At 36.4% G+C, this 12,069-nt stretch overlaps 2 protein-coding genes across 2 annotated transcripts in view; one reads left to right on the top strand and one right to left on the bottom strand.

Annotated features, from left to right (window-relative positions):
* LOC144980823 (putative serine protease K12H4.7) overlaps window positions 1-12,069 on the top strand; it is a 641,746-nt gene that overhangs the window by 155,260 nt on the left and 474,417 nt on the right. The gene's annotated exons all lie outside the window — the stretch shown is intronic.
* The window catches only part of LOC144980818 (uncharacterized), a 32,621-nt gene continuing 22,817 nt past the window's right edge, over window positions 2,266-12,069 (bottom strand). Inside the window, exons 14-18 of the mRNA XM_078928649.1 lie at window positions 11,747-12,030; window positions 9,685-10,332; window positions 8,694-8,813; window positions 4,410-4,609; window positions 2,266-2,906 (exon numbers count right to left, since the gene is read on the bottom strand). Coding sequence (XP_078784775.1) covers window positions 2,667-2,906; window positions 4,410-4,609; window positions 8,694-8,813; window positions 9,685-10,332; window positions 11,747-12,030 — 1,492 coding nt within the window. The 3' untranslated portion in view covers window positions 2,266-2,666. The remainder of the gene's footprint in view (window positions 2,907-4,409; window positions 4,610-8,693; window positions 8,814-9,684; window positions 10,333-11,746; window positions 12,031-12,069) is intronic.

Here is a 12,069-nt window from a genome sequence, read left to right as displayed (position 1 = left end):
AAAACTTTCTACGTTGGTAAGTTGCTCGCCGTGAATCGTTATATTGCAGGTGTTGTTGTTTTCGGGGTTTTTCTGTATTACCATGCATTCCGTTTTGGTGATATTCACTTCCATTCCCTTGGCTTCACTATCTACTACCACTTTGTCAACAATCTTTTGAAGTTGGATTTCTGATGTTGCAATGAGTACCGTATCGTCTGCGTATCTTATATTATTTATGTTGTGACCTCCTACTTTTATTCCCTCCATATTATTTATGCCCCTCATGCAGAAAAGCATTTACCAATAGCTCAAATAAACAGCAAAAAGGAATGGATGACAAATGAAATTCTAAACCTATTTGAAGAAAGACGAAAATGCAACAGAGGGTCTGCAGAATACTAAACATTGAACAACCACATTAAATCCAAATGCATCGAGGCACACGAGAACTATCTAGACTGGAAATGCTGCGAAATCGAAAGAGAATACAAACCCAACCCCCAACAAGCTCACCAAAGAATAAAAGAACTATCAGGGATAAGGAAAAGCAAAGCAGCAGGAAGTTGTATCCAAAACAAACAAGGGGAACTGCTATTTGAAGAACAACATATAGAAAGCCGATGGGTAGAATACATAGGCGAACTGTACAATGATCCAAATAGAAATGAACCACCACTGAAATTCAAAGAACCATTAAACGGACCAAACATCACCAAAAGTGAAATTGAACATGCCATGGAACGAATGAGGGATGGTAAAGCAACAGGCCCTGATGAAATATCTGTAGAGGTATTAAAAAGCCTAGGAGATCTAGCAATTGATTAACTTCACATATTATTCAACATTATATACAATACTGGGAAAATTCCAGAAGATCTTTGTAACTCTATTTTCATAGCAATACCAAAGAAAGCAGGTGCAGTCAGATGCGAAAATTTTAGAACTATAAGTTTAATAAGCCACATCAACAAAATACTGTTGCGTATAATTATCAACAGGCTAAGGAATAAGATTAACCCCGAAATCGCAGAGGAACAATATGGATTCCAACCTGACAGAGGGACAAGGAACGCAATATACCTCCTCCGTGTTTTAAGTGAAAGAGCTATACAGGTTCAGACCCCACTATACCTCTGTTTTGTCGACTACAAAAAAGCTTTTGATAGAGTACGCCACGAAGAAATACTAAAACAACTGCACTCCATTGGCGCTGATGAGAAAGACCTCAGACTCATGCAAACATTATACTACACCCAGCAGGCATCTATCAAAATTGGAAACTCTACAGGAAAATTCCATTCCTATTAAGAAAGGAGTCCGTCAAGGGTGTGTTGCCTCACCAGATCTGTTTATTAGATCTATTGGGTTCTAATTATTTAAAAGATAAAAGCTACATGTAATTTACCTTTTAAAATAAGCAATCTTGTTTTCAGTAAGTGGCCTAAGTTACCCCGGGTGGCCTCAGTAGCCCCAGTTGACGGTATTAAAATTAAAAATCGTCTCAATTTCTGATTTTTCATTTGTCCACCGTAATAGAGCCGTTCATGTTCAACAAAACTTGTATTCAACAAAGCACACTATGGATTATGTCCAGATGCATTTCTCTTATCACAAATACAGTGGAGTCTAATAAAATCAATACCACCAGAACACATAGATGTAAAGAACAAAAAATTTGGGAGCAACAAGAGGTGTTGATTTTAAGCATGAGTTGACTTTGTGCCGATTCCACGGTTATTTATTCCACGACAAGCGAGGACAATTAGAATATTCACAGATTAGGATGATGACTGTACTATATATCACAGTGTGGTTACTCATTCATTGAGCTTTTATATAGCGCAATATCCACTAAATGTGCTCAAAGCGCTTTACAAGGGATCCCTGGTCAACAGCAACGTTTAACATGTAGGACGGGACATGCCGCCTGTTAGGCGATATTACAATTTTTCGGACAATGACAAGGCTGTTAACGCCCAGGTACTCATTTTACACCTGAGTACGGTGAGAGAATGTAAGTAAAGAGTCTTTTCCAAGGACTCAACTATGCGCCGAGCAAGGCTCGAACCCAGGACCTTCCGATCCGAAAGCGAGTGTCATACCACTAGACCAAATAGCCTCATTAATTCATTAATAAATAATCATCTCAATGTTTGATTTTCCATTTAAGATCACTATCAGTTTGTACAACCCAGACCAATTCACACTCAATAAACTTGTATTCACCCTTTTATTATAAACAATGAATGACGTCCACACACACATTTTTCTTATCACAAATCCTTTTTTTTTTTTTTTTACAAAACAAAATATATAATATTCTAAATTTCTAATTCTTCATGACGCATAAATGACAGTTTGTTTGACACAGACCACTTCACAGACAATAACGTTTATATTCAAAGCACACCTATTTATTATCGATGAGTCTCCCTTTTTTTTTTTTGTTCATGTTTTGTTTTGTTTTTTAATTTATTTCTTTGTATTTCACTCGAGTGAACCTTTCTTATTCGCACACCTATCACTCCTCAGTGACCGAAACACTTATCATCGAGTTCTCTTTCATAGCCTGTGACTAAGGCAAACATAAATAGATAATTAAGCTGGCTAACTGCTACAAGCGTTAATTCTGTATCATTCTATACTCTTGTCTCTTTCTCCCTCTCTTTTCCTGGAGTTTGATTTTATAGTAAATGGGTGATATCGGGAGCAGCCATGTTTATTTGATGGGCGTGGCTATGTCCTCCCCCACCTCCTCCGTGCACCCCGTTCTCCATGGATTGTTGTAAATCCAGTGTCTGATTGTGACTATGGGGAAGACTGTGGTTGTGGCTGGATGGATCTTCTGGTGTCATGGCCAGACGATAGAGGACGCCGCCAACTTCCAGGGACTGGTCCAGCATATCTTCTGTTGTGTGGATTACCTGAGTTGGTCAAGATAAAATATCATAAAAATTGTGCCTTGCAAGAGAAAAACAGGGAATGTCAATTTCCACCTCAAAGGGGAAAATTTAATGTCGAAGCTACAGAATGAAGAACAAGCACTACTAAATACCTTATTTCTATTGCAAATGGATTGCTCTTTAACATCAATGAACGAGGGAAAAAAATTGTGTTTTCACTTTGTGATAAAAAATAATGGTCAAATTGAATGGAGGTTTCATTTTAATTAACAAGGACAGATGATGTGATCTCTTACTGGGTGTCCCAAACTAAAATTTCGTTACACAAATAGCAAAAATTAAATGACAAAGCCACACATGACTTCCCAATCCATGGAAAATAACGCTTTATTGATCACAATTGGAAAATATATTTAAAAGTTACGGATTTTTAAAGTTTCACTTTTTGATGATTTGTGAAGAAAAATAAATCTTGGTTAGGGAACAAAAAAATAGGCTTTGTTTCCATAGCGTTGAAACAGGGTAGCAGGACTATTTTGGGATATCATCATTTTCAAAGGCTGCTGATCTTAATGGTGTAAGTTTTTCACCACTAACTTAAATTCAAGAGAAAGAGAGACTGTTCAAAGAGACCTCACCAGTTTGGTGATTTGTGAAGAAACATTCACCTGATAACAGCAGTAGTTTGGGATAGCTACTGTTGTATCATCTATCTTCAATATTTAGATTGAAGTTTCCATTCAATTTAACTATTATCATTAGTTATTTCGTGGAGCTTCGAGCAGAAACATTTGTATTATATTTTTTTAATTTGTGGAGTCATCAGTCTGAAATATCGTTCACTATATAAGTATAAGAAATACTTATAATAATGTAAACAGCTCAATGCTATAATGGAGACTGACATTAATCGATGTATTATTTCACATTCAATGTCATTTATGTCATGTCTTTCATTTGACATTGGTCAATAGTCTGTGTTAGCGAGTGTAACATCTTAGCAATGACTATCTCACCCAAATCCGTGCGCCTCGATTTTGCTCTCGAAGGGCCCAAATTCGTGACAAAATATGGGACGCAGCTGTTTCGTATATGCTATTTTAAAAAATTCATTACGACGCTTTTTATCAATACACATGTCTGAAATTTGGCACACGATTAGTAAACCGGTCATTTTAGATTATATCAAGCGACAAAACTCGTGCGATTACTAGAAAGCTGTTAAAAATAGATGTTTGCTCTTTTGACTGATATATTTCTAAAACTATCAAGAGCAGAGATGTTGCCGCGAATAAGGGGGGGGGGGGGGGGGGGGGGATGACTGTCTCCTCTTCTCACCCATTTTTCAATCTCTTATGAAATTGTATTTTATAACGTTGACAATGTAAATATATGTGTGTATGGACATTATGTTAATATATTAATTATAAAACATTCAAGGGTTTAAGACCTAGTAAACCCTTATTCCTTCATATCATATCATATCATATCATATCATATCATGGTGTGACTCTTTGTACTTACATGTCCTCCATTTTGTTGCCTCCCTTCCCCACTGGTAACAATATCTTCAATGTAAACATCTGCTACGACATCTTCTGCTACAGCCACATGATCGTTGGCTAGTGTCTCCAGATAATCCATGCCTTGCAAGCTGTAGCCAACGGATGAGTCATCGAGAAGATGAACCTCTGATAGAGTGGACACTGCATCAAATATGTCTCCTAAAATCAAAGAATATAGTAAAATGACCTGAATATAATCTTAAAAAGACACCAATTTCAAACGCAATCACACAAAAATGTCAGCGTGCACACACAACACATAAATGCATAGCCACACATCAAAAACATGCCGTGTTCTCTGCAATATTCAAAAAGGCCAAATGAATCAGCACAGTAGAGTAAGATCTGATGAAGAATTAATCATTGCACAAGAAGACCAGGAAGGAAAAACATGCACAGCTACAATTTTGAAAAACCTGAATCATCCCCCTTGATTCATTCAATTCTTATCATAGTTTGAAGCTATTGTACTTTTGGGGGAAGAAAATGCATAGTCCACTAGCTATTTGTATTGACATAATGGGTACAATTTGAAAAAAACAAACATGTGTAGTCCACTGGCATTTGAGTTGAAATAATGGCTACCATTTAAAAGGCATTGACTTGGAGGTTATATTTCATGAGGGTATTTTGTATGATGTCTATATTTGCTGGTGTTGATCCAATAAAATCGACATCATCTGCATAGGCGATTTCTCTAGGGATTGCATTCTCAATATGAGTCGTTGGTTTTGGAATGACTTTTCGAACTTCTTTCAGAGCGTGTTCTAAGTATATTGTGAACAGAATCGGGCTCAGACTATCTCCTTGGGGGGTCCCGATGTTACTTTCGAACTGCGTCTGTTTTGTGGCCCCGTATATCCTTGGTTGTATCTTTGTGTTGCTGAGGAGAAATCGGATTATTCGGAGCTCGTCTTCGTCTACTATTTCTGTTAATATCTCCAAAAGTTTTCCTCTGTCGATCGTATCAAAGGCTGCGGACATATCGATTCCGGTTATTGTTATGGATATGTTTTCTTTGAGTGCCTTTGCTGCCAACCATTTATGTGTCCATACAACGTCCGATGTGCTTCGGTCTTGGCGAAACCCGCTTTGGCTATGTGATAGGTATTTTTCTATTTTCGGTCTAATTCTGTTGAGGACAATAGTTGACAGTGTTTTTCTTATGGTATTCAGTAATGTTATTGGGCGCAGGTTGTTTACGGGTCCTTTCGTTTTTCCTGGTTTTTGTATTGTAATTAGGACACCGCTGTTTATGTCCCAGTCTTTGTGTGTTGAGAATGTTTTGTTCATTATGTTTGCAATGCTCAGATCCAGGGAGAGTGTACCGCATTTCAGCAATTCAGCGGGAATTTCATCTTCGCCTGGGGATCTGTTATTGTTTAGGCACTTTATGCTATTTCTAACTTCAGGAGACACCTCACACAGGAAATACTGGAAACAGCCAAGGCGACCCGATCTTTCGGTCGAGACGCGAAAGGCATCTAAGTCAAGTAAGTCAAGTCATTTAAAAGGACATGCGTAGTCCAATCTAAAATTTCAATTTTGTTTCATAATTTGTGACTATGCATGTTTTTTTCCCTCTTGGTCTTCACATAATAAATCAAGACTGTAGTCCATTTCAAAATTAACATGTAGAGACCTGCCTAGTGCTACAAAATATTAGTAGAATTACAAATTTTCGGCTCCATCTACAGAACTGCATAGACGTTTTTAATTCAATAAATCTTGTTGAAAAGGAATGTTTGGTTGATTAAAACTGTATTTTGGACTTTGGAGCATCTGTGATCATTCTGAGGGCAAATAAGTGATTAGTAATGCTATTTATTGTGACCTTTTCAGTTTTTCCCATTAGAAACGACATAGTTTAGACATTTCAAGAAGGCAGCTCTGCATGTGCACAAAATGATTTGTGACAACTTTACAAGATTCTTTATATTCCACTGGATCAAACAAATTACATTTTACTCATGGACAAACATCTTGTTTCTGTTGTTTTTTTTAAATAGCTCATTAGTTCTCTATACAAAAACAACGAGGATACATTTCAGACAATAACTCCCATTATCTTATTTAATACATACATAATAATGTGTTATATATTGTTGCAAATTTCTAGTGCCTCGGTTGACAAAAATGGAATCATTGCCAAATACTTAAGGAAAAGGTGATTTATGTACAACGTTTAAAGCTGCATCGTTTTTAGTCAAGATTTGGACACAGCCTGAAAACATTCATGGCAGAGCTTGACTGGGTTAGAGAAGTTGATCAAAATTTATGCGCATACTTTGGAATAGACAGTAATTTATGGGCACATCACATAATTTACAAGCCAACAAAATAAAAATCTCAAAACATCAAAAGCTCTTAAAATCCTTGGTACCTCTAACTTTGTACTCATGCCTCACTGTATTGACATCTTGAGAAATGAGAGAAATTTAAGAGTAAATTTGTTGTTCTTTTTGAAAAATAAAGTACTGTTTTTAACAAGTTTTAAACCATCTTTAATTCTTAATTTTTTTTTTTCAATTTCTCATCGATAATATGAAATAAAATGGTAATTAAATTAGAAAATGATTCACTTTCATGCAGTTTCAAATGGAAATGATCTCATTATAGGCAAGGTACTTTTAAAATGATTGTTTTCAAAATGTAGCCTTTCAGGGCCATTACGCCCACTAGGGTAGAGTCGGGAAACTTCGCCACCCTGCGGTCGCTCCACTTCTTTCGCTTAGTTCAGTCTCAAGATATCAATTTTCTTAAAATAGAAACTGGTCATCAAGACAATCAGCCAATCAGTGATGAGATTTTATTAAACTTGTTCCAGTATTTCAATTCGTAATACTTTATTTTCGCATTTAAAAGTTGTTATGCTCGTTGGGGAAATTCGCCATAGTTCGGGGAAATTCGCCACCACTGTCGGGGAAATTCGTCGCTCGATTTTAACACTTTTTTATCGTGAATTTTATGTACTTTTTAGATATTATTTTGTTTTCTCATGTTTATATTTGATTTAATTTGTAGTAATTACTATATTTTATTTATTTACAATGGCAAAAAAATAAAAATATTCAATGACCAACGGCAAGTTTTATAAATGACGATATGATACTATGATTGAAGATGAAAACATGACAAAATATCTTTTCTTGTGTTTTGCTGAACCATCCTATCATATTTTTCTCTTAATCTTTTGCTTCCATTTTGGGTTTTCTTTGAAGTTCTCACCATTTATTCTACAAATATATAAAAAACTGCTTCATTATAGTAAAAAGTTCATTAAGTCCAGTTAAATTATTAATAATCATTACTATCTTCATTATATAAATTTTATGCACTATGAACGCTACCTAGACACTGCATCACCAATCTATTAAATAATTATCGGTAAAAATATCATCAATGTCCCCTTTAAACATTTAATTAATAATATTTCAACAAAACAGAGTGACAAATGTCCCCAATTAGAACGGCGAATTTCCCCGATACTAGTGGCGAATTTCCCCGAAAGCAGTGATATCATTGGGACCCTCAATTAAAAAATTAACGAATATTTTTAACTATTGCGAATGATTGGAAAATCAAAACTAATGTTTAAATCATACAATATCAAAATAACAGGTTGTAGAGTAAGGATCTAAGCTGAAAAAACGCTTAAAATGACGAGTGAAAGTAGGAATTTGGAATGGCGGGTGTTGGATTTCGGACGAATCAGGCTCACAGAACGACAGACACGCTATGACGTTGAATGACACGATTGTGTCGTGATATTAATGTACTAAATGCTGATTGGTGGATTAAAAACAATAGATGAAAAGAGCATCAAAGTGATGATATGATACTTGGACTCGTCCAATAATAGGTAAGATGGGTTATTTGCATTTAAAGAGAGGGGTGTGAGAAGTGGCGAATTTCCCCGACGGCGAATTTCCCCGACTCTACCCTAGTAGAAGCAAGTGCTTGCTACTGTTAAAGTTAAATAGAAAACTAGTCTATTGTAAACTATTTTCAACCAAATTTGACAGATGGATCAGATAAAAAAAAATATTGACTGGAGCAAAGACGATTCAGATCCCTTTTCACTGGTGAGGAAAGTACTAAACCAAAAAGCTATTAAGACTCCCTATAAATAATTTAAATATTTGTCTATTCTATAATAATTTGATGACTTACAACTTGGATGAGTCGATTGGACCTTTTTCCTTTACATCTAAAATCTATAAAACAAATTATTGTCACATACCCCTGACAGTAATACTTGATTCAACATCTTGTAGACTGATGACCTGGTTCCTGTCATCGACATAGACAGTGGTCTCCCTTGGCTGGTCACCACCATAACTTTCAATATAACTATCCATGCCTGAAATAATAAATTTAGAGAAGAAGGGATGGGGGGGGGGGGGGGGGGGGGAAGGGGTAGGTGTTATCACTAAAATAATGAAAATATCAAAGTATTATTGATTATCTAGACTGTACAGAAAGAATTGATCGTTTTGTGCAAAGCTGTCGTACACTGACAGAAAACATTCCAATCCAATCTAAACCAATGCGTAGTCGACATTGAACTTAAACCCAACATTTGTAAGGTGTGGGATGGTGTTAGATTATTTATGGCTCTGTATTTAACTTGTCTAATGCTGTCTGTATTAAACTTCCTTTTGGCTCGAAAAAAACTGTATTTTGAGATTATCTATCTTGCTGTGATGAAATAATGTGTGAGCCACTAAGATGGAAACTCATAGATTTCCATGAAAAGGTTGCTTTCACCCTTGGCCTTAGACTCTAAATTCATGATTAGTTTGTCTGCCAGTCAAACACTAAATAAAAGAAAAAAAGTTTTCAATTTCAACATACAGTATGATTGATTCGCATCATCAAGTTCAAGATTTATTTGTTTCTTCAGCATGGATCCGTTTTCACTTTTTTAAAAATCGTTTTTCATTTGTAATAATATCCTGACCACGAAAATTCTTAATGACAAATTGTTAAAGTTTTTATAAAAAATAATATAGGTGAAGTCATTGGAGAGGTATAATCATAGGTTCCTTGAACTTCTGCATTTGACCTTTCAAACTCATTCTCAATGTTTGCTCCGAACTTGCTCTCAATTTCAAATGAAAGGGATCAAGAATCTTAAAACATCAACCTACTTTTTAAAGGAATTAAATATCTTTGCATTTTGTCACCTCCAATATAAATGACTTTTTTCAAAAAAAAAACAAGGGCCCTACCTTGAGAGGCCATCATGTCTCCAGTATCCATGAGAAGCGAGTGGCCCATTGAAGACATCACTTCCTTGTTTGGTGGAGGTGGTATGGAGAAACCCTCTGGGATGTGGTAATCTTCCTCCTCCTCCTCCTCCTCCTCTAATTCCTCTTCTTCTTCTTCCTCATCCTCCAAAACGATGGCATCATCCCCACCGTCCCCCATGAACCCCCTGCGATGATGAAGAAAACTGATATCCTGACCTCTGTCGGGTGGGGGAGGGGGTTGGTGTTGATGGCCACCTCTCTGTTCAACAATCACACCATGAGCTCCCGCAATGTGCATCTTCAGTATCATTGGATTGACAAAGCACTGAAGGCAGAAGTGGCATTTGGCAGGAAGGAGAGGGTCCTTGTGAAGCAAAACGACGTGCATCGCCAGGTCGTAGGTTCGAGTGAATGAGGTAGAACAGAAAGGACAGCCGTATGAATAGCTACGAACCGTTTTGACATATTCTCGGATGATTTTGGTGGGCATGAAGTGCTGTTTTCTGGCGTGTTCTGACAACAATCTGACTGAGGCAAACAGACCCTGACATTCTGGGCACATTAATGATTCCGTCTGCAGGTGTTGGTTTCTCACGTGGTTGTACATTGAGTGCATACTCTGATATCCTTTTGGCAAAAAGTAAAAATAGGAATGAAATATCAAAATGAAGTGAATGAGACAATCAGGAAAGTAAATGATATGAAAATTAAGTGATAATTGCTACATCTGCAAAATATCTTTCATACAGACTTTCAGTTAACCTTATCTGTGCATCTCATCATGATCACAAAGAAAAAAACAGAAAAGGAAAATGTAAAATGAACATAGCATAGATATTTACCAGGTAAAGCAATCGGTAACATGTCAAAACAATTCATATGACTTTTAGTTTTACTCACTAAAGAAAATACAATGCTTACAATCAATTAAAAGCAAAAGAAAAGAAGAAAGAAAAAAAAAAAAAGGGGGGGGGGGGGGTACAATAATTTTCTGAATAATGAGCATGTCAAATAAAAACATAATGAATTGGCTGGAGACACACAACAAAATTCTTTTTTAATTATTTTTTTCTTAATAATAAAAAATTAAAATTGAGCTTTATATAGCGCAATATCCACTAAATGTGCTCAAAGCGCTTTACAAGGGGTCCCTGGTCAACAGCAACATTTAACATGTAGGATGGGACATTTAAGAAAATTGAATGCATCAATGTCAGAGCTTAGTGAACTAGATTGTAATTGAATGTGTCAATTTGCTCATGTTGACAGATACGATATGCGTAGAGGCAATTCTTGCCAAAATCTAAGTGATGAGTTTCCACTTTTAATTTGTAAAATGTTGGGATATTCTATAAACTGAAAATATTGGATAAATAAGTGCAAAGCAGGTCAATGCTTTCTTTTTCATTACCAAACACTTGTTTGTTACTCTCCGTTTAACAGCGTCATAGCAGGGAATATCATTGAGAGTGATAAATGAATAATGGAATGGATGAGGACGTCTTAAAATTATGCTCAGTTGAGTTTGAGTTTTCATGCTATCTGGTTTTGCCAACCAATCAAAATGTGGTAAATTTTGAAACCGCCATTGTAATTGAGTAGGTGAAAACAAAAAGACAGATTACTTATAAATGGTTGTTCATAAAACGTCTGTCTGTCAAGATGCTTTCATATGTTCTGACTGCACAATTATCACTTCAATGACAAGTCTTCTTCAACTGTGAGAAATACTAAAACGTTTAAGCTAATAGTGTAATATAGAAAGAATGCATATTTCAAATATATTTTCAGAGATAAATTAAATACAATAAATAAAGGAGTTCGTCAGAGTCCCAAGGCCTATTTAGCCAAAATTTACCCCAGTTTCTGTAGCAACTGCTTGTCACCCTTTGGATAGAACACTAGTCAACCACAAAGTACATTCCACCTGATATAACACTCAGCTACCCAATCACTGCTGGGATTGATACAGGTCTCCTTGCTTTTGAAGCTGTAGCTATCCCATTGAGCTGTCAGAATTTATTTTAAAAATGAAACCCACCTGATCCACAAAAAGGGCAATGGACAGGCACATCCCCGCTGTGTACACTCATCTTGTGAATGGCTGCCTCGTCAAGAGTGGACAACCAGGCAGGACAGTAAAGACATCGGATGGCACCTGTGTCCGTTTGCTTGTGGGAGTTTCGAAGGTGCTTCATCAGGAGAGTTTCCGTGCCATATTCCCGTTCACACAGACGGCAAATCGTGTTGCTCTGATTCAGGTCAGGATGGATATTGATTGTATGGGAAACCAGCGAGCCGCGGTCATCAAATATTATGTTACACCTGGCAGGGAGAGAGTGTGAGTAAAAGTTGTGTAACAAC

This window comes from Berghia stephanieae, chromosome 10, assembly GCF_034508935.2.
Source record: "Berghia stephanieae isolate SIO BIC M18660-M18661 chromosome 10, UCSD_Bste_1.3, whole genome shotgun sequence".
Lineage (NCBI taxonomy): Eukaryota > Metazoa > Mollusca > Gastropoda > Nudibranchia > Aeolidiidae > Berghia > Berghia stephanieae.
This window is presented reverse-complemented; position numbering and strand designations above follow the sequence as displayed.